This window comes from Lepidochelys kempii, chromosome 21 (assembly GCF_965140285.1).
Source record: "Lepidochelys kempii isolate rLepKem1 chromosome 21, rLepKem1.hap1, whole genome shotgun sequence".
Lineage (NCBI taxonomy): Eukaryota > Metazoa > Chordata > Testudines > Cheloniidae > Lepidochelys > Lepidochelys kempii.
The window spans coordinates 16,236,183-16,257,878 of NC_136400.1; the positions used below are offsets into that span (position 1 = coordinate 16,236,183).

At 52.6% G+C, this 21,696-nt stretch overlaps 1 protein-coding gene across 2 annotated transcripts; it reads left to right on the forward strand.

The window, feature by feature from the left end:
* Positions 1-498: 498 nt before the first annotated feature.
* On the forward strand, positions 499-21,370 carry TMEM9 (transmembrane protein 9). Of its 2 annotated transcripts, none has more exons than XM_073319868.2 (6): positions 499-604; positions 5,095-5,196; positions 5,740-5,831; positions 10,676-10,784; positions 11,727-11,858; positions 19,384-21,370. In XM_073319868.2, exons 2-6 carry the CDS (start codon positions 5,104-5,106, stop codon positions 19,531-19,533), a joined length of 576 nt encoding a protein of 191 aa, XP_073175969.1. In that variant the 5' UTR covers positions 499-604; positions 5,095-5,103; the 3' UTR covers positions 19,534-21,370. The 2 variants fall into 2 exon arrangements, with proteins under 2 accessions (XP_073175969.1, XP_073175967.2); XM_073319866.2 differs by lacking the exon at positions 499-604 and adding an exon at positions 713-1,027.
* The last annotated feature ends 326 nt before the right edge of the window (positions 21,371-21,696 follow it).

Here is a 21,696-nt window from a genome sequence, read left to right on the forward strand (position 1 = left end):
GAATTAATCCAGGGTAGTTCTCTGGCCTCCGTTACATGCAAGATGATCACACAGTCCCTTGAGCCTTAGCATCTATGAGTCACGACTGGACTTGCCACCTCTGAGGTACAAAATGCTGGGGCAGCAGAAATGACCCTGAATCCATAGAACTGGCCAGGGGACTGTGTATTGAGCATCCCGACCAAGTTCCCAGGACAGCTACCTCAAAAAAGGGATGAGGGGAAAACCTGGACAGGTGGCGAGCCTCATCCTGACTCCCATGCTGGTGCTTTAACAAGACCATCCTTTCACCCTTCATGCAACGATTCCCTGATGATTGGTCCTCCCGCTCCCCTTGTGGCATTTGGACATCTACATTCACACGGCGCTTTTGCACTGGTGCTTCACATTTTGCAGCTATTCCTTTTCTTGCCACACGAGGGTTGAGAAATGATCCATGGTCCCTTAGCTCAGCCCTAGGCCGGGACTTCTGGCTGGTAGCAGATGATGTCTGTTATGACACAGACCAGAGAGTATCAGTGCAGGGAGCCAATCAGTGGTGGGGAGCGAGGCTTCCATCATTGCTAGGAGCAGCTGCTGGGGTGGGTATCAATTCGGCTGCAAGGTGAGTCTTATGATCCTAATTTTTTTTTTTTAAAAAAATGCAAACTAGACCTGTGTACAGCGCTTGGCATTTTGGTTTGCAATCCTTAATGCTGACTGCTGGTTAGGATAACAGCGGGCCTGCACCGTGGGCTGTGCTGAGCCACCTGCAGACTGTCTGGTGGGATTGTGCAGGAGGATGTAATGGATTCAAGTAGAATTTTAATCTGCACGTTAATTGCAAACTTATTAGCTGGAGTTGCTGCCTTTGTTAGGCATTGCACTTCCCTGCCAGAAGTACCGCAGGGTAGGTCCTTGCTTAGCAGGGGACTCATGCGTCAAAGGCACAAGGATTGATAGCGGTTTGATACCTGTCTAATGGCTGTAGAGCAGGTTCTGCAACGGAGGTCTGTGGATCGCTATGTACACCGTGGTCATTGCTCAGGTGAGTTTCTTGTTAGCTGTCACGTGGACTGGATTCTCAGGGCCTGTGAGCGTGCCTTCCTTCCTGACAGCACACGCAGCCTAGACAATCTTCAGAGATGCAACGCCACCCGGCTTGGAGATTTTTCCCAAAGCCGATCAGTGCTTTTTAGGATGAAGGCTGCAATTTCTGTAATGTGAGAGAGGCCCCTTTTGTTAGGGTGACCAGATAGCAACTGTGAAAAAACAGGACGGGGGGGAAATAGGCACCTATATAAGAAAAAGTCCCCAAAAATGGGACTGTCCCTTTAAAAACGGGACATCTGGTCACCCTACCTTTTATTAAATGGGGGAGAAGGGGCATAATAGCCCCCACAGCACCAAGTGAGGGAGAGTGACCTACATTTGAACAAGGAACAAAGGGTTCAGTTTCTAGGCTCTGGTGTTGCATTGCAGCACCCTGTGGCTCTCTGCAGGGAGGTGCTCAGCTGCCAGTCTGTTTTAGACCTCATTGCTTGGGGGGGGGGGCGCTTCATTCAGCTGCAAGCTGTGGGCTCCCTACTCTGACCCATGCTATGCAAGAAGTCAGACTGGATGATCACAAGGGTCCCTTCTGGCTTTGGAAGCAATGGCTTCCCTGCTTCTGCTGGCTGATAAGGCTGGGGCAACACCTCACTTTATAGAGTGGAGAAAGGGCGAGGGGGGGACTGGTTTCCTGTCTGAGTAGGTGCGACCACATGGATGCTCGCCCCTTCCCTTGGGAGGTCTTGCAGCATTTTATCAGGATGCTGTGCACCTGCTAATCAAAGGGACAGAAGACTAAACTTAATAGGCTAGAGATACAGAACCCTGCTCCAAGGCGGGTGGTTCCTCCATCCCTGGCATCTGCTTATCCCTAGCACAGACAGGCAGGGCCAAAGGCTGCTCCCAGCTGCCCGACATTCTGCTGTAAGCCAGAGCACAGCCTGGCACGCACAGGGGTGCAGCCCCCAGGTTCCCATCTGGCAGGCTGAGTCCAAAGAGGCAAGTGAGTCTGCGCTGGGGCCCCAAGGTCACAGCCACTGGCTCTTCCTGCTACGCTTCACAGCCTCCTCCTGCGTGTGTTAATGTTTCTAACTTGGCCATTTTGGGTCCACATCGTCCCTTCTAGAAAAATCCTCCCCAGCAATAAGCGAGCACTGTGTGGTCCATCCACGCTGGTTGGTGGGATCTATTTCCCTTACTCAATGGCCAGGGAGTCTGAGGTTCTAGGAAACACCAATGGATTTTAAAGGAGAAACCAGAGACTAAGGAAGGTCAGGGCTGGTCATTATGTGGATGTAAGACCTCCCAAGAAAGCTCAGCCATGTACCAAGCAGTGCGGGTAACTTAGTACCTAGCCCATCTCAGCATGGAGCTGGGGGGGGTGCCGTGCTGGTGCCTCTCATGCCCCGGGGAGTTGACTAACTTTCATAGGGACACAAGACTTTCAGTGTTACTTAAGCAGAGACTCAAACACTAGCTGCATTGTGCAGCGATTATTGCAAAAAGCCTGGAAGCTAAAGGAGGAAGGGAAGTTGGTGGGTGATGGATCAGGGCTGTGGCACTAATTCACAGGGCTGTGTCTCCCATACATGTCGGACCACGTTAAATGCAGTTCTGTGCTGCCGGGGGCCCTGATCCAAAATCCAACAACACCAACGGAAAGACTCCCCGTGGCTGTAATAGGGATAGATCAGGCCCACATCACTCATGCGGTCTGCTTGGCTAGCGTGGGGGAGGTTGTGTTATAAACTATTCTGCTAAGCTATGCTATAGACATCACTAGTGAGGAGAGCAACTGGAATAGAGAGTCACGAGAAACAAGACAGCAAATTAAACCAATACAGAATCATGGCGACCGATCCAAGTGTCAGCTCTGGGGTATGAACGATCACAGGACCTTGATGTAAGCAGAATATGTTCAGCTCTGGCTCTCCATTGATCGTATGATCAATGCAGTATGAGAGTAGGTCTCCCTCCTGCAATTGGATCTGCAGTCAAGGAGCCCAGTGGCAGGACTGGGCCCATATTGAACATGTCTGTTGCAGTAGCAGCTGGAGGCCATCCTGGTAGGAGCCCCATTGAACTAGCTTATTTTACTCTGATTTCCTGGTCTTCCTAGTCCAGTTCTCATGTCTGTGGGAAAGAGTCTTTACATGTGAAGCCACTGGTGACTGGTCATCACCGGATTGATAATGCAAACTCTGCAGGGTTGCATTGTTTTCGCAGCCCTAAAACAAACCCCACAGGCAACTCCTGTCAGGAAACTGTGGAGTGAGATTTTTTGGAAGCAAGAACCCTCCTTGCCACGGGGAGTTGGGAGACACTTTGCAATTCCACAGTGATGTTAGAGTGCCGAGAAGAGCAAGTCTTTAGACAGAAAGGAGTTCTTAGCCTTAACTACAGCAGAGTTAGGACTCTGCTAGAGTTTACTGACAACTAGGTCCAAATGGTCCCCAAGCCTGTGGCAGTTCAGATGCAGGGCTTGGACTCAGAGCTAGTTCTGGGTTCCTGAACATCTCCTAGAGACAGAGTGGCTCAGGGGAGGCAGTGCAGTCTAGTGGGAGACCAGAGACCCTGGGTTCTATTCCTCACCCTGCCAGTGGCCAGCAGGGCAACCTCGTCTGGTACAGTCACGTTCAGAACCACCAGTCCCATGGTGAATGATTTCCCCCTCATCCCAGGGCACTGCCTAGCAACTGGGCACCCTAACACCAGGGTTACCATCCCACCCCCCTTCTTGAGCCCCAGAGGGCTCCACCACAATAAATATCCCTCTTTGGGACCAGTTTATTACTGAACTACAGCGCGCATTATCCATAACCAAAGTCCCCAAACACAGTCCATTTATCATCTCCAGTGCATATAGCCCTCGGAAACCCCACACCATCTTCCCTCAGCATAGCACATACCATGCTCCAACGTCTTTCACCACACGTGGACTCAGCTACAGTCCTTCCACCTAGAATGTGCCCCATTCCTCCCAGCAGGAACCCACCCCAGCCTCTCTGTTGGGAGTTTAGTCTCCCTAGGAGACCATCCCTCACTGCCCCTGTTCTATTAAGATCTCACCTCCAGCAGGAGACCCTGCCACTGTCCCTCTGGCCTTCAGCCTCCTCTAGCACAGAGACATCACTAGGTAACAAATCTGCTACTAGTCTACCGTCAGGTCAGGTCAGGTCAGGTCCTCTTACTGCTCTTCAACCTCCTCCCCCCGACCTTCTCCCTGTCTGCTGCTCCTTGATCCTTTATAGCCCAGGTGCTGCCCCTCCTTCTTAACTGGCCAAACTGGGAGCACCTGTCCAGGTACAGGAGTGCTGGACCTGCATCATTTAAAGGAACTAGCCAGCCCGTGACACAAGTGTTCAGAAATCACAAGACAGGTCCCCCTGTCCCCACTCTCCCAAATGAGGTTGGCTTAAAATCATGATGTTTTTTAAATGATTTTTTGTTTTGTTTCTGGAGTTAGAGACTTTAGGGGGGTCACATTTTTGAGTTTTTCTCCACGAGCTCAAGGGCTCAGAACTTCCCTTTATAATAAAAGCAAACTGAGAGCCCCTCATCATCCCAGGACTACAGGAGCTGGGACTGTAAGAAGCACCAAATACTGCAAGGCTTGCCACAGAGTCACAAAAGTTGGACACACTGCCCTGCCTCAGGTTTCCCTCCCATCCTTAGCCTCTCTTGTCTGTTTGACATTGTAAAAGCTCTTCATGACAGCGCCTGTCTCGATGTGTATGTACAGCACCTAGCACAACGAGGCCCTGATCTGGGTGTTACTGTAATTTAAAAACTAATCTGGGGACATCCTGCAGTCTGGGAGCAGGGTGGAGAGATTGGGGAAGATGAGGGAACTAAATACTACAGCATGGCTGTCCCCTTTAAGAATGCCTCCGATGAAGTGGGCTGTAGCTCACGAAAGCTGAGGCTCAAATAAATTCGTTCGTCTCTAAGGTGCCACAAGTCCTCCTGTTCTTTTTGCGGATACAGACTAACACAGCTGCTCCTCTGAAACCCTTTAAGATGGGAATCCTTCCCCCAACACACTCTTTTATTTCCTTGTTTCAGGCTTTTGGGATGTTGACACGGCACAGCTGGGAAAATATGAAGATCTTGTGGCTGGCAGCGGTGGCGTGGTGTGTCCTAGCACCTCTGGGGCAGGCCAGCAAGGTGAGGGGTGGAGAGTGGGGAGCAGCCACGGATGCAGTCACCAGCTTAAGCTGCCACATGTGACCGAAACAGGGACGATAGGGAGGGTGCTTTTTTATGGAAGTTTGGAAAGGTGGTGGGTATTGCAACAAATTGGCTTGTGCGGGGGGTGGGGGGAGGGGTGTATGGCACTGCCTTCTTCAGGATGGAATTGGAGCTAGTCACCTTTTGTGTCATGTGCCCTGTACCACAAACAGCTAGTGGAGATTCTCCTTCAGCCTGCGTTTTTGGAGCTGGAGGATTTGCGTTCTAGCCCCACTGTCACTGAAGCTCTGAACGGCCAGGGTAGTGGGCGATTCAGTCCCTAGAACAATCTGTTTGGAGAGCTCCTGGCATCTGGCTGAAAGACGTCATTGCTGTGAAACATGCAGAGCAGGAAGAAGAGACATGAAGGAAAGTTAACGCCCATTGGGAACATCTCGCCCTTCTCACGCCATGGTGGGGGGACTCATTGAACAGCGGCTCGTGTGCCAGTCACTAATGCCAACTCCTCTCCCCATGCAGAGCTCAGAGGACATCCGCTGTAAGTGCATCTGCCCCCCCTACCGGAACATCAGTGGGCACATTTACAACAAGAATGTGTCACAGAAAGACTGGTGAGTTACCCTCTTCTGGGAGGCTTGTGGGGTTCCCCTGTCAAAATACCGAGGGGCTTGACCCAGGAAGCCCGGACCTGGATCTGACACCCCAAGGTTCTGTCCTTCTGCAATGGAAATAGGTCAGAGATCATGCGTAACAGCTCGTGCTGGGTGGAGCTGCTTTGCTGAGCCCTTGCTAGCTATTTACGTCTCTGCACCGCATAGTGATGGGCACTCTGCTCATCTAGGGAGAGATAGGAGGCTGGCCCTGCACCCTCTGGAGAGTCTAGTAACCTGTTGTCCTTGTGCTCTGCAGCTCTGTCTACTCCCTGCTGAGGATGACAACAGGAAAGGCTTTAGTACCTTTTTAACCCCCTCCCCTGGAACAGCTGAGCTCTTAACGTAGTTCTCAAAGCACTTTACAAAGTATCATTAGCCAGATATTGCAGATAGGGAAGCTGAGGCATTAAGCTGGGAAGTGACTTGCCAATGTCACATAGCGAGTCAGTGGCAGAGCTAGGAACAGAACCCAGGAGTCCTGAGTGTTAATCCCCTGGATTGACCACTAGACCACCTTGCATAATAATGAATGAGAGAAGAAAGAACCTAAACATGTGAGATGCATCCACTTGATTGGTTTAAAATACCCACAATGCACCACTACAATAAGTGTATCTATGCCATACCCTAAAGCCACAGGGCCTTTCCTTCTCTGGGTTGCTCTTTGGTTACTGAAGTTGGCAGGCTGGCCATTTCCCCAGCATCTCTGTCTTACACAGCTGCAGGGCATTGTCCTGTGCACAGGGTGCCCTCTACAACAGCAGAAGAATCACCTCCCACTTGAAGTCATCAGCTTTCTGTTGCAAACGGGAGGTGAAGTAAGGAAGCAAAGAACCAACTTCAGCTTCTTCATGGCATTGTGATTAAGGCGCTAGATTGTGTGGTGGTTGAGGCTGTGCCTCTAAGGGCTGGGAACTGGATGCTGAACAAAGTACAGCTCTTGCAAACACTTTAATCACTGGTGATCCCCAAACACCCTACACGGGCGGGTCAGGAAATCAGGGTTCAAGTCTCTGTTCTGCCACGGACTCTCCTGGTGACCTTGAGCAAGTCACTTATCTCTCTGGGCCTTGGTTCCCCACCTGTACAATGGGGATAATATTTCCCTACCTCCCAGATGACAGTGGGGTTACATTCACCCTGCGTGACAGATGCTACAGTTGTGAGGATCCCACAAGTAGAGAGAGATAAATTCATGGCTTTCAGGAGCAATTCACGCTTTGCCACAAGCCTGGCTCTCTGCTCTGTAATACAGGGGTAACTCCACTGACTTCAGTAACCCTGAGCAGAGAATCAGATCTGCTCCCTTGCTTATGTTCAGAATTAGTCATTTTCCCTGCAGTCCATTTGTTTGGATCATGCACATCTGTGGGTTTTGCAGTCTTGCAATGGCCCATGATTGGCATATCAGGGGGGTTGTGGGCTGGGACACTGGCGGAGCTGGGGGTGGAAGAGGAAAAACCAGCCGAGAACCTAACCAACCCATACCTGCACTCTCAGCAAATCTGTAATTGGCTCGTTCCTGAGCGCTAAGGCCATTTGCCAAATCCCAGGGCTATGAAGAAAGTGTCCGCGCTGCGGGGGTGTCCTCTGTGGGTGTCTGCACAGGGCCTTGATCACTTTGAAGCTGTAACCTGGATTGAACAAAGGCCCTTAAGCATCAGTGAGCAGTCTGTTCCTTCCTAATGACCTCTTTGTGCTTGCATTCAGGCTGGTTTACATAGCAGTGTATATTTCACGCCTTGGGGGCGTGGGGTGAGATTTTATTCTGTTAAAATATGGGGCATTTTGCTGAATCATTTATAGGGAGGCATTTTGCTGAATCATTTCCATTTCCTTGTCATTCCGTCTCCTTTGATTTCCAGCTTTACAACACGTTTTATACACATTCAGAAGGCAGGACTTTAATCCGTTCTCAAGGGCCATTTTTCTTACTTTGCTTATCTGTAAATGTCAGTTCTTCTCAGTAAATGTAAGGAAACATCAGTTTCGCCAGACACACACACACACACCAAGGACAAAATATTTCCATCCATAGTAATTGAAATGTAGAGACAGGCAAAGTAAGAAAAATTCTCCTAGAGCACTCATTAGAGTCCCACCTTACACTGTGTTGTGACGCTGGAGTTAGAGCGGGCACCAGTTAGGTAGCTTTAACTTTTTGAATCTCAACATCTACGGTCATTAAATAATTATTGTCTGCCTCCCTTCAGGATTTCCCACACCTGTTAACATTTACATCCCTAAAATTGAAAAAAATCAACATCGATATTATCTGTCAAGATTATAAAAAAATAAACATTAAATGGTGCCAAGCCTGGCACAGAGATCGGTTAGTTTATCTCAGGAGAGCGACAGGACAGGGGAGCTGAAAATTACAATGATGGGCCATTAACAGAGTAAGTTAGAGCTACTCAGCCTCATCGTTTCTACTCATCAGTTCAGTGAAGCTGGTTTCTCACCAGGAGCCTGTCTGTCTGCACCAGTTGTCTCTTGGCATAGGCCACATCTACAGTTTCTTTTCACTGATTTGACTATTTCCACAAGGGGGAAGAGGGTGTTTTCCTCCAGAGCTAGTTAAATCGGAGCAACCCCTAGTGTAGACCCAGCTGTACAGGTGGGTAGCTTCTTCCTTTTCTTGTAGGGACATAACTATATCAATACACGCACCTTGATCCTGAGAGGGCGGCAGCCACACCGGGTGCACGGAACAAAACAGGAAGAAGCACGAGAGACCAGAACAAATGGCTCTGGGCCAGAGCCTCAACGGGTGTAAATCATCATAGCTCTGTGGCGATCACCAGAGCTCTACTGATTTACACCCGCTGAGGGTCTGCCCCCGGCCTCTCCTCCCGGCAATGGGATGCTGATTGGTGTGATACTGTCCAGGTACCAGGTGGCCGCAGTGTGTGACGTGCCTTATGTAACCGAACCTCAGCGAGGCTGGTGCGGCGGGGAAGGAGAGGCCCGGGCACTGAACACAGCTGGTGGGGCTCTCTGTGAGGAGGAAGCTCTGCAGCCAGTCCATATCTGACACCTGCTAGTAGCAGCCCTGCAACCCACCATGTACAAGAAGTACGTGCTCCTCCCCAAATGCCAGACGGCAGCGACTGGACACCGTCAAGGCTTTTTCCCGGTGTGCGTGCTTATTGGTTCGTGGGAATCAGCGGAAAGTGACGCGCCAGGCTGTCTGCCCCCACTCTGTGCTGCTAACGTGATAATCTGGGGCCACAGCTAGGCTTCAACATTTGTTTGCGAGGGAGCAAAGGGAGCCCTGCCAAAGCCGCTTCTCTCTTTCTACAGTGCACTGGAATTTAATGCTTTTGTCAGGGATGGGGAATTAAAGGCCCTTGCACTGACGAGAGCAGGGCACAGCGCATCTGTCTGCATGGTGCCATACAGCTCTGCCGGTGTCCTTCAGTCCTGCCCCACAACCCCCCTGCTAGCCCAGCCCTGGACTCCACCCCACTCCCCACACACATTGCTCTCCCCTCAGTCCCCACATAAGCTACAGTGCCAGGCCTTGTTCTCCCCCAAAAGACTGTCGTGTCATGGTGCTGTGTCATGTGACCATACATCATTCTCAAGCAGGTGCTTTTGGGAAAGAAGGTTTGCAAGATGCTGCATGTGCTTATTGTCTTGGAAGTAGACATGGACACTTTTTGATGAAGATGCCAGCTGGTACTGTATGTTATGAATAAGGGCTTGGCTACACTTGCCGATGTAGAGGGCTGGGAGTTAAACAAGCCTTCGGAGACTGCAGCAGGGAAAACGCTGCCGTGTGTTTACAGTCAGCTGCAAGCGCACTGGCGTGGCCACATTAGCAGCTCTTGCAATGCCACAAAGAGCAGTGCATTGTGGTAGCTATCCCAGTGTGCAAGGGGCTGCAACGTGCTTTTCAAAGGGGGGGCGGTGGAGTGTGACAGGGAGTGTGTTGTGTGTATGTGGGGGGAGAGCATGGGGCATGGGTCACTTGCTGGAGGATTCTCTGCTCCTTGAAGTCTTTAAACCACAATTTGAGGACTTCAATAGCACAGACATAGGTGAGAGGTTTTTCGCAGGAGTGGGTGGGTGAAATTCTGTGGCCTGCGTTGTGCAGGAGGTCAGACTAGATGATCATAATGGTCCCTTCTGACCTAAATATCTATGAATCTATGAATCATTCATTGACTAGGCTGGGGCCAGAAAACTCATTGCACTTGTGACCTAACCCAGGGTTTGCACCTGTGTGCTCCTGGGGGTGCCTAGAAGCTGGAGCAGGCTCAGATCTCTGAGCAAGTGGAGCCAGTCACATGGCTGGCCTGACTGGAGCCTGAGGGATCTGTTTAACCCCGGAGCAGGGACAGGGACAGGAACAGGGCAAGTTTCCCCCCCAAGCCACCCCTGCGCCTCAGCCCAGCCCCCCTCTGGGGGAGATCAGCTTCCAGGGCCCATTCAGTCCTTGGCCTCTTTCCTCAGAGGGCTAATTAGCCTGGGGTGGCTTTAGAGGCACAGCCAGCTGACCACCCTCCTCCAGCCCCAGCTCCGGGGGCGAGTATCTGGAGCACCCAGAGCTTTAGCCAGCCAGCGGCCGCCTCCCACGCTGCCGTGTAAACTGATCTGAGCAACTGCTGAGCTCTCCCAGCTGGGCCGAGCGCAGAGGGGGCTGCTGGATGCAGACCGGCCTGGTGGTTCTCCACCAAGCTGTCGGCGCTGCCTAGCGTCACCACTAGGGTTCTCCATGACCGCTGACCGCGCTCCGGGCCCCAGGATACAGCCACCTGCCCCACCCCGCCACTGACATCGGCTCCTTTGTGATGCAGCAACTGCCTGCACGTGGTGGAGCCGATGCCGGTGCCGGGGAACGACGTGGAAGCCTACTGCCTGCTGTGTGAGTGCAAGTACGAGGAGCGCAGCACCACCACCATCAAGGTAAAGCTGGGCCGCTCCCACCCCGGCCCCACCCAGGCCTGGGGCAGAACCGCGGGGGCGGGACCTGGGGCGGAGGAGATTGCGCTGGGGGCCTGGTGCCAGTTCTCCATGCTATGGGGGAGGAAAGGGTTCCTCACTTGGATTCTTTCGTGGCGGCCAGCTTGGGGAGGGGCATAGCAAAGACTTTCCACACCCCTGCCCCCCTTTTCCACACCCCTTCCCCTCGTTGGCTCTGGTCTGGGGATGACGACACTGACCCCCTCCCTTTTGCGAAGGGCGTCGACATTGGGAGATGGAGCAGGGAGCTCCGCCGTGGGGCAGCTTGGGAGGTTGGCCAGGCTCCTCCCATGGCCCCCTTTCCCAAACACTGCGCCAGTCTCCTCCTCCTCCCTGCCGAGCCCTCCATGCACAGCCCCCTGTCCTCCTGGCTCCCCTTTCCTCCCTAAAGAAATCAGCCCAGCCTCACTCCCCTCCACTCTTAGCACCTGCCTGCTCCGGGCCATCCCCAGATGCCTGCTTTCAGGCCTGCCAGCCACCCTGCTGGGTCCTCCCCTGCTTCCCCCACTGTCATGCCCCAGCTGGGCAGACAGGGACAGATCTGTACAGGGAGGCAGCCCAGCCCAGCGGAGCTGTCTGGGAGGGAGCCCAGGGCGGAGCCTGGGACAGGAGTCCCAGTCCACCTCCCTGAGACATTGCCAGACTGCAGTACAGCAGGGGCCCCTCTAGCCTGGTATCTTGGCTCCGACAGTGCCCCTGCCCTCCATCCTGTGGATAGTTATGGACTGAGCTGCCTATGGTGGGGGGGATGTTTCCTCCTGAGCTCATCAGTCGGCGGCTTGGCTTGGCTTGGCTTGGCTTGGCTTGGCTTGGGGAGGAGGCTGGGTGGCCCCCAACCCTGCAATCGCCCCTGATGGCTCAGAGTCCCTTTTGATGTGCCCACAGATCATCATCATCATCTACCTCTCGGTGGTGGGGGTGCTGCTTCTGTACATGGCCTTCCTCATGCTGGTCGACCCCTTGATCCGGAAGCCAGATGCCTACACCCAGCCCCTGCACAACCAAGAGGAGAACGAGGTAAGGGGGCTGCGGCGGGTGATATGGAGGGTGATGGGCATGGTAGGAAAACCTAGAGGAGGAGAGAGAGCAGGGTTAGCTCCTGGGAACTAGGGCGGGCAGGCAGGCCCCAGGGATCATTATGGCTGATGTTTCTCATCTCCCATCCCACCTGGGTCCTGCTGGGGCTGGCCCTTTTTACATGCCAACTAGAAATGTGGAATATTTCATTCTGTTTTATTTTTTAAATCCCTGATCTTGGTCCACATGAAGCTCTGAAATGTGAAGCCTGCAGCTGCAGGTTTCCCGGGGCCCAGAGTTGGCCTGCCCGGGGCAGTTAGCAGGGGAATTTTGTGGTCCTGATAGGACTCATTTTCATTTACTGAATTGTGGATCAGATCCAAACAAAATGCAAACTGTTCCCATCTGTGTGCAGCCCTGGCAGCCCCCGCCTGGCAACACCCATCTAGAGGGGTGCAGGAGGATGGCCTTTTGGTGAAGGCCCAGACAGCGCTGGGAGGCAGGAGAGCTGCATAGAGGAGCTGACTTAAAGCTAGAGATGGTGCCTTTTGATTCTGCAGGGGTGCCAAGGGCTGCACCCCAGAGCCCCTACTCCATGGGCCCCTCTGGACTAGGAGCTGCACTCAGACTACACCCACCTTTGACAGATCCCACTTTGTTGCATCTTAGGGGTCAACAGTTGATTGGGCCTTTGTGCTGATAGGCCTCAATTGGCCATTGACTCCCCCTTAACATCCAGTCACACCTGCCCGCTTTCACTCACACCTCAACTTGTCTCATGCCGGGGAGAGGGTTGGTGGTTTTTTACTCTTTCCCCACGGCCAAGCCCTGTATTGTTTAATCTTTCCCCTGCCAGATCCCTGCATCCATACAGTGCCCTGGGCTCCGGGGTGAGGGGATGCGTGTGCCCCATTAATACAATTGTTCTTCCTTTTGGAGGTGACTTTCTAAGCCAGGGAACGCCCATCCCTCAGCAACTCTGACTGCTGCCTGGTCTTGCTAGCCCTACACACGGGCTTGGTTTTCAAATCGGCTTTGGGTGTTTCCCGCGGTAACGTCCTAGCTTTGTGTATGAGCCAGGGAGTGACGTGAGGATAAAAGACCTGCTACTGCTCGCAGCTCAGGGGGACCTCCATTAGCTCAGGTGGATTTTAGAGAAGGATCAGCATGCCTGAGATTGGCAAACAGCTATCAGGTCACACATGGTCTTGCTGCCACACCTCTGTCCAAAAGCCACTGATCCTCTCCTGAGCCCCAGTTCCGGACTCAGGCAACGCTTCCATGGACTTCCATGGGGATTTCAGAGCAAGGGCACCAGGATTAGGCCCTATCTATCCTGCCTTGTCTGTCCCCCCAGCTCCCAGCGCTTGAGCAGGGGGCTGGGACGTGGTGGCCTCCCAGAGGAAACGCAGATAAAGCTGGTTAGAGTGCGGTAATGGTATTCCAGGTGGCAGGGTAGTGGAGCTGATGCACACACAGCGATGAGCTAATTGTAGCCCTGGCTCATGCTATAACTGAGAGATGCAGGGGGCTGATTATGGAAGGTGGAACATGTAGCTCTGGGACCCAGCATTTCATTTAGGTGTCGGCTGTTTGGAGCTGCTCCGTGAGCTGGGACCATGGTGCTGGACAAGCTGGAGTTGTGTTGATCGCTAGATGATCCCTTCCCAATCAGTGGAGCTTCTGGGCTGAGGTCATCATGGCCTCTAGGAGCCACCTGTCTGCAGTCTCCAGGCCAGCAGAGTCCTGAGCAGACTACCCAAACAAGTGCTGGCCCAGGAGCCTAGCGGCTCGCCATTTCACTGCCATGGTGCATGCCCAGGTTCTGAGGTCAGGCCTTGGCTCCCAGGAGAGAGACAAGGCAGAGAAGTGGGGTGAGGCAGCCCCCTTGGCAGGGGGAGCCATTTCGGACTCTTCCAGACAACTCCTTCTGGGTTCCCTAGGCAGCCACCCTCCTCAGCCAATGGCCTGGTTACTACCAGCAGGGGCACAAGGAGAATAGGGAGGGGACGCGGACAGGCGAGAGAGAACAGCCATTGAAGGGATGGTGCCGAGACCTTGAGAGGTGGCAGAACTCGCTGTGCCCCGGGGGCTGAAAGCTCCCAGTTGCCCTCAGCCAGAGGCGAGTCTCTGCCCCCAGGCCAGCGGAAGCTGGATCTGCCCAGCCATGCTGAACTCTGGTGTGAGATACTGCATGTCACCGGCGGCACTGGGCCTTCGGCATTCACCAGTCACTCTCCCAGCCCTGCAGGGGGAACGGCCCGAGGGATGGATTGCATGCAGCATGTCCAGGACCCTCGCCTCAGTGTTAACAGGCCCTGGAGAAGCCGACCCTGTTATACCAATAAAATAAAAACCAGCAGGATCTTATTAAAGGGAAAAAGGCAAAATACCACATTTATTGTGAATACAGAAAGAATCATAGTAAGCAGTTAGTTATAGCTATAACATTCCATTCAATCTCATATTTATTCACACACACACACACACACAGGTTCTGCAAGATTGTTATCATAGTTACCAGACTTAGAGTTGCTCATGCCAAGCCACTGGCCAGGTGGCCTGGACATGAGGAGGGAGCAGGGCCTTGTCAGATGCTCATCTGATGCTCCTGGAAGTTGGTTTGCAGAATCAGACCCCAAAGTTCTCACTTTTTAGAGTCTATTTTTATAGGAATTTCTTCCTATGCCAGTCTATGGGAATTGCTTCATCATGCTGTTGCTGAATCAATCAGCAGATAGCACATTCCTGACGGCTCCAAGATGTTATCTTGTTCTTTGGTTCTCCCATTCTTGAGGCTGTTGGGTGGATTCCAGTCTGCCCACCGGCGGGGGGGATCCTCTGATTATTTCCACTTGACGCCTTCTTCAGCCGATGGACACTGGATTCTTAGGCTGGCACCTCCCTGATCATTCAGTTATTATCCACACCAAGCATCCATCCACATACATCCTCTATCTCTATTTTAATCACAATTGTTAATACAACAAAAGGGCGGGGAGTCTCTGGGTGCTGTTTCTGTTGTTACAGAGTATTGCTTTGAGTCTCTCTCTCTGTGAATTGCTTTGAGAACAGACTCTGTCTTAGAATGTACTAACACAATTAGCAGCTTTCAGAGTAACAGCCGTGTTAGTCTGTATTCGCAAAAAGAAAAGGAGGACTTGTGGCACCTTAGAGACTAACCAATTTATTTGAGCATGAGCTTTCGTGAGCTACAGCTCACTTCCGATGCATCCGATACATCCGATGAAGTGAGCTGTAGCTCACGAAAGCTCATGCTCAGATAAATTGGTTAGTCTCTAAGGTGCCACAAGTCCTCCTTTTCAATTAGCAGCTTGCAAGTTTCACACATAGAGGGAGAGAAACAGTACCAAAAACCGAGAGACCTCTTAATTAGTAATACCCTGGAATTTAAACTCTGGGGAAGCAAACTCATTTGTGATTTTAATACAGAACTTCTTTAATATGATCCAACAACCCTAGGTCAGGCAAAGAATTATCAGAATATGGGGCCTTAAGGAGTCAGGCGGGAGGAGGAAGAGCTTCGAACCCAGGCTCTATCACTGATGGCTGAAGGCAGGACACAAGCCCAGCTCCCCGTGATGGCAGTTGTGCCCTTAGAGCACAGCCTGGTCTTCAGTGGGGCAGGGGAACTTGGGAGAGAGCCCCCTTCCCTGTCCCAGCCAGGGATGGTTCTACAGGACAGGATGTGCCCCAAGCACTCGGTAGAGCTCATGGGCTCTTGCCCAGGTGTCCCTGAAGCTGTTTGCTTTGAGGGGACCTTCCTCGCTGTACCTGCCCTTGTGCGCTAGGAGGGCGCCTCTCAGGAGCAAGATAAAAGACACCTGCCTTCCTTTCAACCAGCTTGCAGGCTAGGCAGGGCCCCAGCCTAGCCGCTGGGCACATCACCACCCCAAGGATTAGCTGTAATCCAGATGCTCAGACACGCTTTGAAGAGAGGAAGCCAGTGTGTTTGCAGAGATGGGGTGTGATGAAGGGAGCCCTGAGCTCGGCCTGGACATGCTCAGAAACACTCCACCCGCCCTGGGACTGATCACGGGGCACTCACATGGTGACTGACTGAAGCACCCATGGGGGAAGATTTGGTCTATGCAGAGCCCAGAAATCTATTCATCTATTCAGTGCTGCGACTACGGGGCCCCATTCTTCTCCTTTACACACTGGTGTAACTGTTATAGCCCCACTGCCTTTCCAGAGCACCCCCCAGTGCAACAGCCATTCCACCGCCATTTCCCAGCTTGTCATCCCTCCCATCCGCTGCTCTATCTCCAAAGCCTTCTGGCTTCCAGAGGGTGAGCCCCCCCGCCCGGGCTCCTATGTGGCTTACTTCTCCCAGAGCTCTCAAAGTCCAAAACAAGTGTGAAACCACACATACTCGTCCCAGGAGATCTGCAAGGCATCAGCCAATCCCAGTGCTGACCCTTTGCTAGCCTCATACCTCTCCAGCTGCTCACGGCTCTTCTTTTTATTCAGCCCCTCCCTGGATGCCTCCCTTCTGCTCCAGGTGACTCTGTTTGAGCTAATTGGGCTGCCAGGAGTTTATTAACCCCTTCCTGCCTTGCATGGAGCCTTCTGTGTCCTGTTCCACACTCCATGGGGCCTGATTCCCTTCTCACTCACCCGGTGTAAATAAGGAGTAACTCTGCTGACCTCACTGTAATCACATAGGTGTGATACTGGTGTGAGAGGAGAATCAGGCCAATATCACCAGTGGAAAACCTGTTAGTCACCGGCTCCCCACCCCAGAATCAGGCTAGTGGCAGCCGTAGGACACAAACCTCGATCTGCAGGAAAGCACTGTCACTGGAACTGGGTGTCTGAGGCCAGAGTTGTCAAATATATGGCCTGTAGGCCAGATCCAACTTGTACGCTGCAGTTACGTGGCCGGCATGACCTATGCAGCTGTCCAGAATCCTTCATTTTAAAACCAGTAAGTGTCTAGGATTCATGGCTGCATGAACCTTTCATATGGGCCCCAAGTGTAACCAGTGCAGTGATATCTGCCTGAGTCTGCAGACAGCCAGAAACGACTCCCTGTCCCAAGTTCCCAACCCAGAGGACTTCATGCCCATCCCCTAGCCCCTTTCCAGCTCTGCTTTGTCCCTGCCTTCTCCCAGCACTGGGTTTTTTGCACCTAAACTCTGAAGCTGCCTTTCACCCACAAAAACCAGACACGTGCTTCCTTCTAACGGCGGAAAGACAAGCACCAGATCTGAGAGCGAGCGAGCGCAGTGTGTGTGTCTCCTCTGTAACATGCTGCACTTGCACTGAACCCACAATGGCAGCAGGCTCAGTGCTGTGGCTCAGAGGGCCATGGTCACTTGCACTGCTTTCCAGCTGCTTACACCTGGGAGGAGTTTAGCCCAGCTCCTGTTGGCTGGGGAAGAGGCCAGCTTGGAGAGCAGCTGCTGCAGAGCATGAGGGGTCTGGCTAGCAAGGGTGCAGCTGGACACATGCTCAGAGGGCATCTGGATCTGCTGGTGGGATAGCCCTGGTTGCGGGTCCACCCCTCCTTCCTGCTGATACGACATCCTCCAGAGTCATGAGCAACACACTGAGCATGGAGCAACGCCTGGTCCCGTTAGCGCAAACGAGAGTTGGATCACTGACTTCACTGGGTGCAAAGCCGGGATGAACAGCCAGGCACTTCAACCCCTTCCGTGCTGGTCCGGCAGCACCTGTGCTGCTGTGAGCACAGTGGACCATCGGCTGGATCTGACAGTGGGCTGAAGCCCAGGAGTTAATCACTGGCTGGTTCCCCGCACACCCCTGCTCTGCTCCCTGCTAAGCATGGCCGCTCTGCGGCCTTAGAAGCTTGCCAGCTCAGGGCGCTGCAAAGGAAGGTGCATTTAGCAGGAGGCTCTCAGCGAGGCGAATGAGGCATGGTAATCCCTTCGAGGTATGTGGCAGCAGAGGAGAGGGGCCCAGAGCCCTTTGGAAATCCCTCGAGGAACTGGGGAGCCATGCTGAACTTCAGCACAGAGCCAGCCCCGGCATCTCCCTGCAGTTACAGGAAGTAACGCTCCCTTTTGATGGAGAGATGTGGCTGGGAAGGACTGAAATGCAGCAGTCCCAAGACACAGAGGGCAGGGGGAGATTCCTGGGAGGGGAAGGGCAGCAAGGGTAGTGGACTGGTTGCAAGGGAATGGAAAGCGAGGAGTTTGAGGGGAGGGAAATCAGTTCCATCTCCCTCCACTGCTCTCCCAGCTAGTCCTCAGGCTGTTCCTTCTCCTGGTGCCTGGTTTGAGGGACAGCTGTTCCCCATAGGTATTTTTATTGGGGTTTCTCCTAACACTGCTCTCTCTCTGTTATGTCCAGCAGAGATGGGAGGGGCTCGGGTGGACGGTAGCTCAGTAACAGCATTGCTCGCTCGCTCGCTCTGCCAGGCCGTTTCTGGGCAGGTTCAGTAACGGAAATGGGCTGGGCTGAGGGGGCTGTTGATTTGGTGTTTGCAAAACCTCATCAGAGATCTTCACGGATTATACTGGAGTTACTCCTGGGGGAGTGAGGGGGGATCAGGGCCAGGGGAGTTACTCCTGGGGGAGTGAGGGGAGATCAGGGCCAGGGGAGTTACTCTTGATTTACCCCAGGGTGAGGGAGGGAGGGATCAGGGCCAATGGAGTTACTCCTGGTTTACACCCAGGATGAGAGAGAGGGAATCAGGTTTTGCATGTAGTCCACTAATACAGATTTGCATAATTCTTTAAGGCACTTTGCTAACCCCGTGATGAGCATGATATAAATACCAGGACATTAGAGTGTAAGCTCTTTGTCTTCCCCCACAGTCGTACAGCACCTAGCACAATAGGGCCTTTGGGCACTGCTGCAGCATAAATACTAAATGACAAGGGCACATGGTTAGATCAGCCCCAATAGCTCAGCTGGGAATCGGTGCACGATAAACACTGAGAGCTACACCAATTGGCTACACCAATTTACACCGGCTGAAGATCTGACCCTGTGCTTTGGCATAAGGAGCTCTTGCTCCAGCCCTTTGTTACGTTCTCCCTCTCAGTGGGACGCAAACCCAATAATGATTGCCTTTTGGTTTGAAATTTCACCCCGCAGATGTATGAGTGGGTCCCCCCACACACAAGTGGTAAGCATGGGCCAAATTTTTAGCGGTGCTGATGCAATTCACATTAGCAGTGTGGAGCGCTGGCCCTCCTAGTTGCTGGCCTACAAGAGAGGATAAGAGCCTACTGCAGCTACCTCCTAGAGGAGCTGCTCCTTTAGCTCCAGTGCTGGAGGCCTGTGCTTTTAGCACGGATGGTCCCAGCTTCAAGCCCAGTTACACTGAGGATCCACCCCTCCAGTTTGAGTCAGTGGGAGCTGGGCACCTCTGAAAACCAGGCCCTCTCTCTGCAAGGAAAACTCAGTCCCGAAATAGCTCTTCGTGTCAGAGTGTCTCCCAATGCTGAGCAGCCTCTTTCTGTATTAGAGATATCACTCCTCCACCCCACTCACCCCTCTGACCTCCTGGTTCCTTCTCTTTGCATTGCAGGAGGCCCGCTCATTGGCAGCAGCTCCCGCTCCCGCCGGCGCCAAAGCCAACACGGTGCTGGAGAGGGTGGAAGGAGCCCAGCAGCGGTGGAAGCGCCAGGTGCAGGAGCAGAGGAAGACGGTTTTTGACAGGCACAAGATGCTGAGCTAGAGCAAGCCAGGCTTGCAGTGACGGTCTGCTGGGGACAGGCAGCGAAGCGGGGATAGGCCTTGTCTATCTCACCCAATAGGACCCCCTCAGTGTTTGGTTTGAGCCCCCCATCCCATCCTTCCCAGTGTATTGGCTTTCATAGAGCAAACAAGGCCAAAGTGTCTGCCCATGACTGTGCCCCCTGCCCCCTTTGCAGCCTAAGCCAGAGGCACCCTGAGCTTTGCCCAGCTGAGGGCCCCATTGACAACTGCCCTCAAATGGCCCCAGAGGAAGCCCGGTGCAGCCACTGCCATCCTTACTACAGCTCCTGGCGCGCACTGCTCTAGCTTGACACAGAGCGCTGCATGCTGGGACCTGTCGCTTCTGCTGGCTGCAAGATGTGGCAAATGTGGGACCCAGTTTTCGAACACCCTTGCCTGCATTTGGCGCTTTGCATGCCCCTCTCCTGAAGCATGTCACGTGGCATGAAATAGCCTTGAGCGAGGGCATTGTATTCACTAGGGAATCCTCGACCCTCGTCTCTTTGTTTGAGCTATTGTGTAACAATCTGCAGCCTGGAGAATTCAGAGAAAACTATTTAAAACAAAACTATTTAAACTATTTGAAACAAAGCTGGTTTCAGCCCATTCCTGGCTTACACAGGGAGACAGATACCTCAGCACTTGGCTTCTGCCAAACCTGTTCGGCCACTGTGCCGTCAAGACACAGAGCCCCCTGGCCTTAGCTGAGGGGCTGCAAACCCAGAGAAACCACAAGGGAAGAAAGTTTGTGTTTGTGCTGCATGAAATAAGCCAGTTCTGTACATGTGGGAGCTAGGATGCAGCTTGTCCTCCCATAGAGCTCATTTTCAATAGGAGGCGGGATTATTTATTAAATATTATTTACATTGTCTCACAGTTCTACTCCATGGCAGGGTACCAAACATTCTACCGTGTACTACAGGGAGCCAGACCCTCACCTGGTGTAAATTGGCATCATTCCACTAAGCTCAGTAGAGCTACCTTCATTGACATCCGTGGAAGATCTGGTCCCAGAGCCTTTTCTGTAGGGACACTGCTCTGGACACAAGAGGCCTGGTTCTCCTCTCATTGGCACCAGTCTCAGGATTTGCACTGGTGTGGATGAGAGGAGAATCCAGGCCTTTGGATTCAGCTGCTGCTCTCATTTACTCTGGTGTAAATCTACAGTGATTCCACTGGCGTCAGTGGGGTCTCTCCAGATCTACACCCACGTTGCTGAGATCACAGTCTGGCACCTGAGCCTTCTGTCTAACTGAGCGTTGTGAAATTGAGGAGTGTTGGGTACTAACAACCCAAGAAGCCCCGGAGGGGTGGACGGAGGAAAAATGGCCTGATTCTCATTTACACTGAGGCCATTTTACTCCACTTTAGCCCTGCCCCTGCACAGTGGGAGTAAGTTACACTTAGATCCACTTTCAGGTCCGTTTACACTGGCAGAGCAAGGCACGGGGCCATTAGTGTCAATGAGACTTTAGAACAAAGGTTTCGCTATGTTTAGCAGGTCTGGAACTGAAGCCCCTCCTGCTCGCTGGATCACAGAGCCCTGAACATGTACTAAAGATGCACTTTAGTTTCTGTAATGCATAAAAAAACTGTCTGAGATCTTTGACTATGGTAACTATTTCTGCTGAGCATGAGAAAGCAAAGTAATTCATTAGGGTATTTATTCATCTGTTATTCCAGTTTCTTTTCCCATCAAGAGAGTTTGCTAAGTGCTTGAGTTTTGTTATCATGGGAGTGTGTCACTTGAGTGGCTTTTTTTAACTGGATACTTTTGCTATGTAAGAATTAAAATATTCTGTGCTAGGCTATGGACAGCAGGTTTTCAGAGCAAAATTAATTGTGGCTGGGTGGGAGGGGGAGAGGAGAAGGGGGGGGGCAATGGGTGGTATTGGCGGCTGGAGGAAGGGAATATAAATATAACCCAACATTTCCCTGTGCTCTCCCAGCCTTATGTGAAACGTCTGCCCAGGCTCAGCTGATGTCTTGCAGGGGACACTCAATCATCAGAAGAGCGCCTTCTGACCTCAGCTTCTAGGCTGTTGGCTAAGGGCCTAATCCCAAAAGGTGCTGAGAAACTGCTTTGACTTCAGTGGTACTGGAGGGTGGGAGAATACCTCGCAGGGGTACTTAGGACTGGATC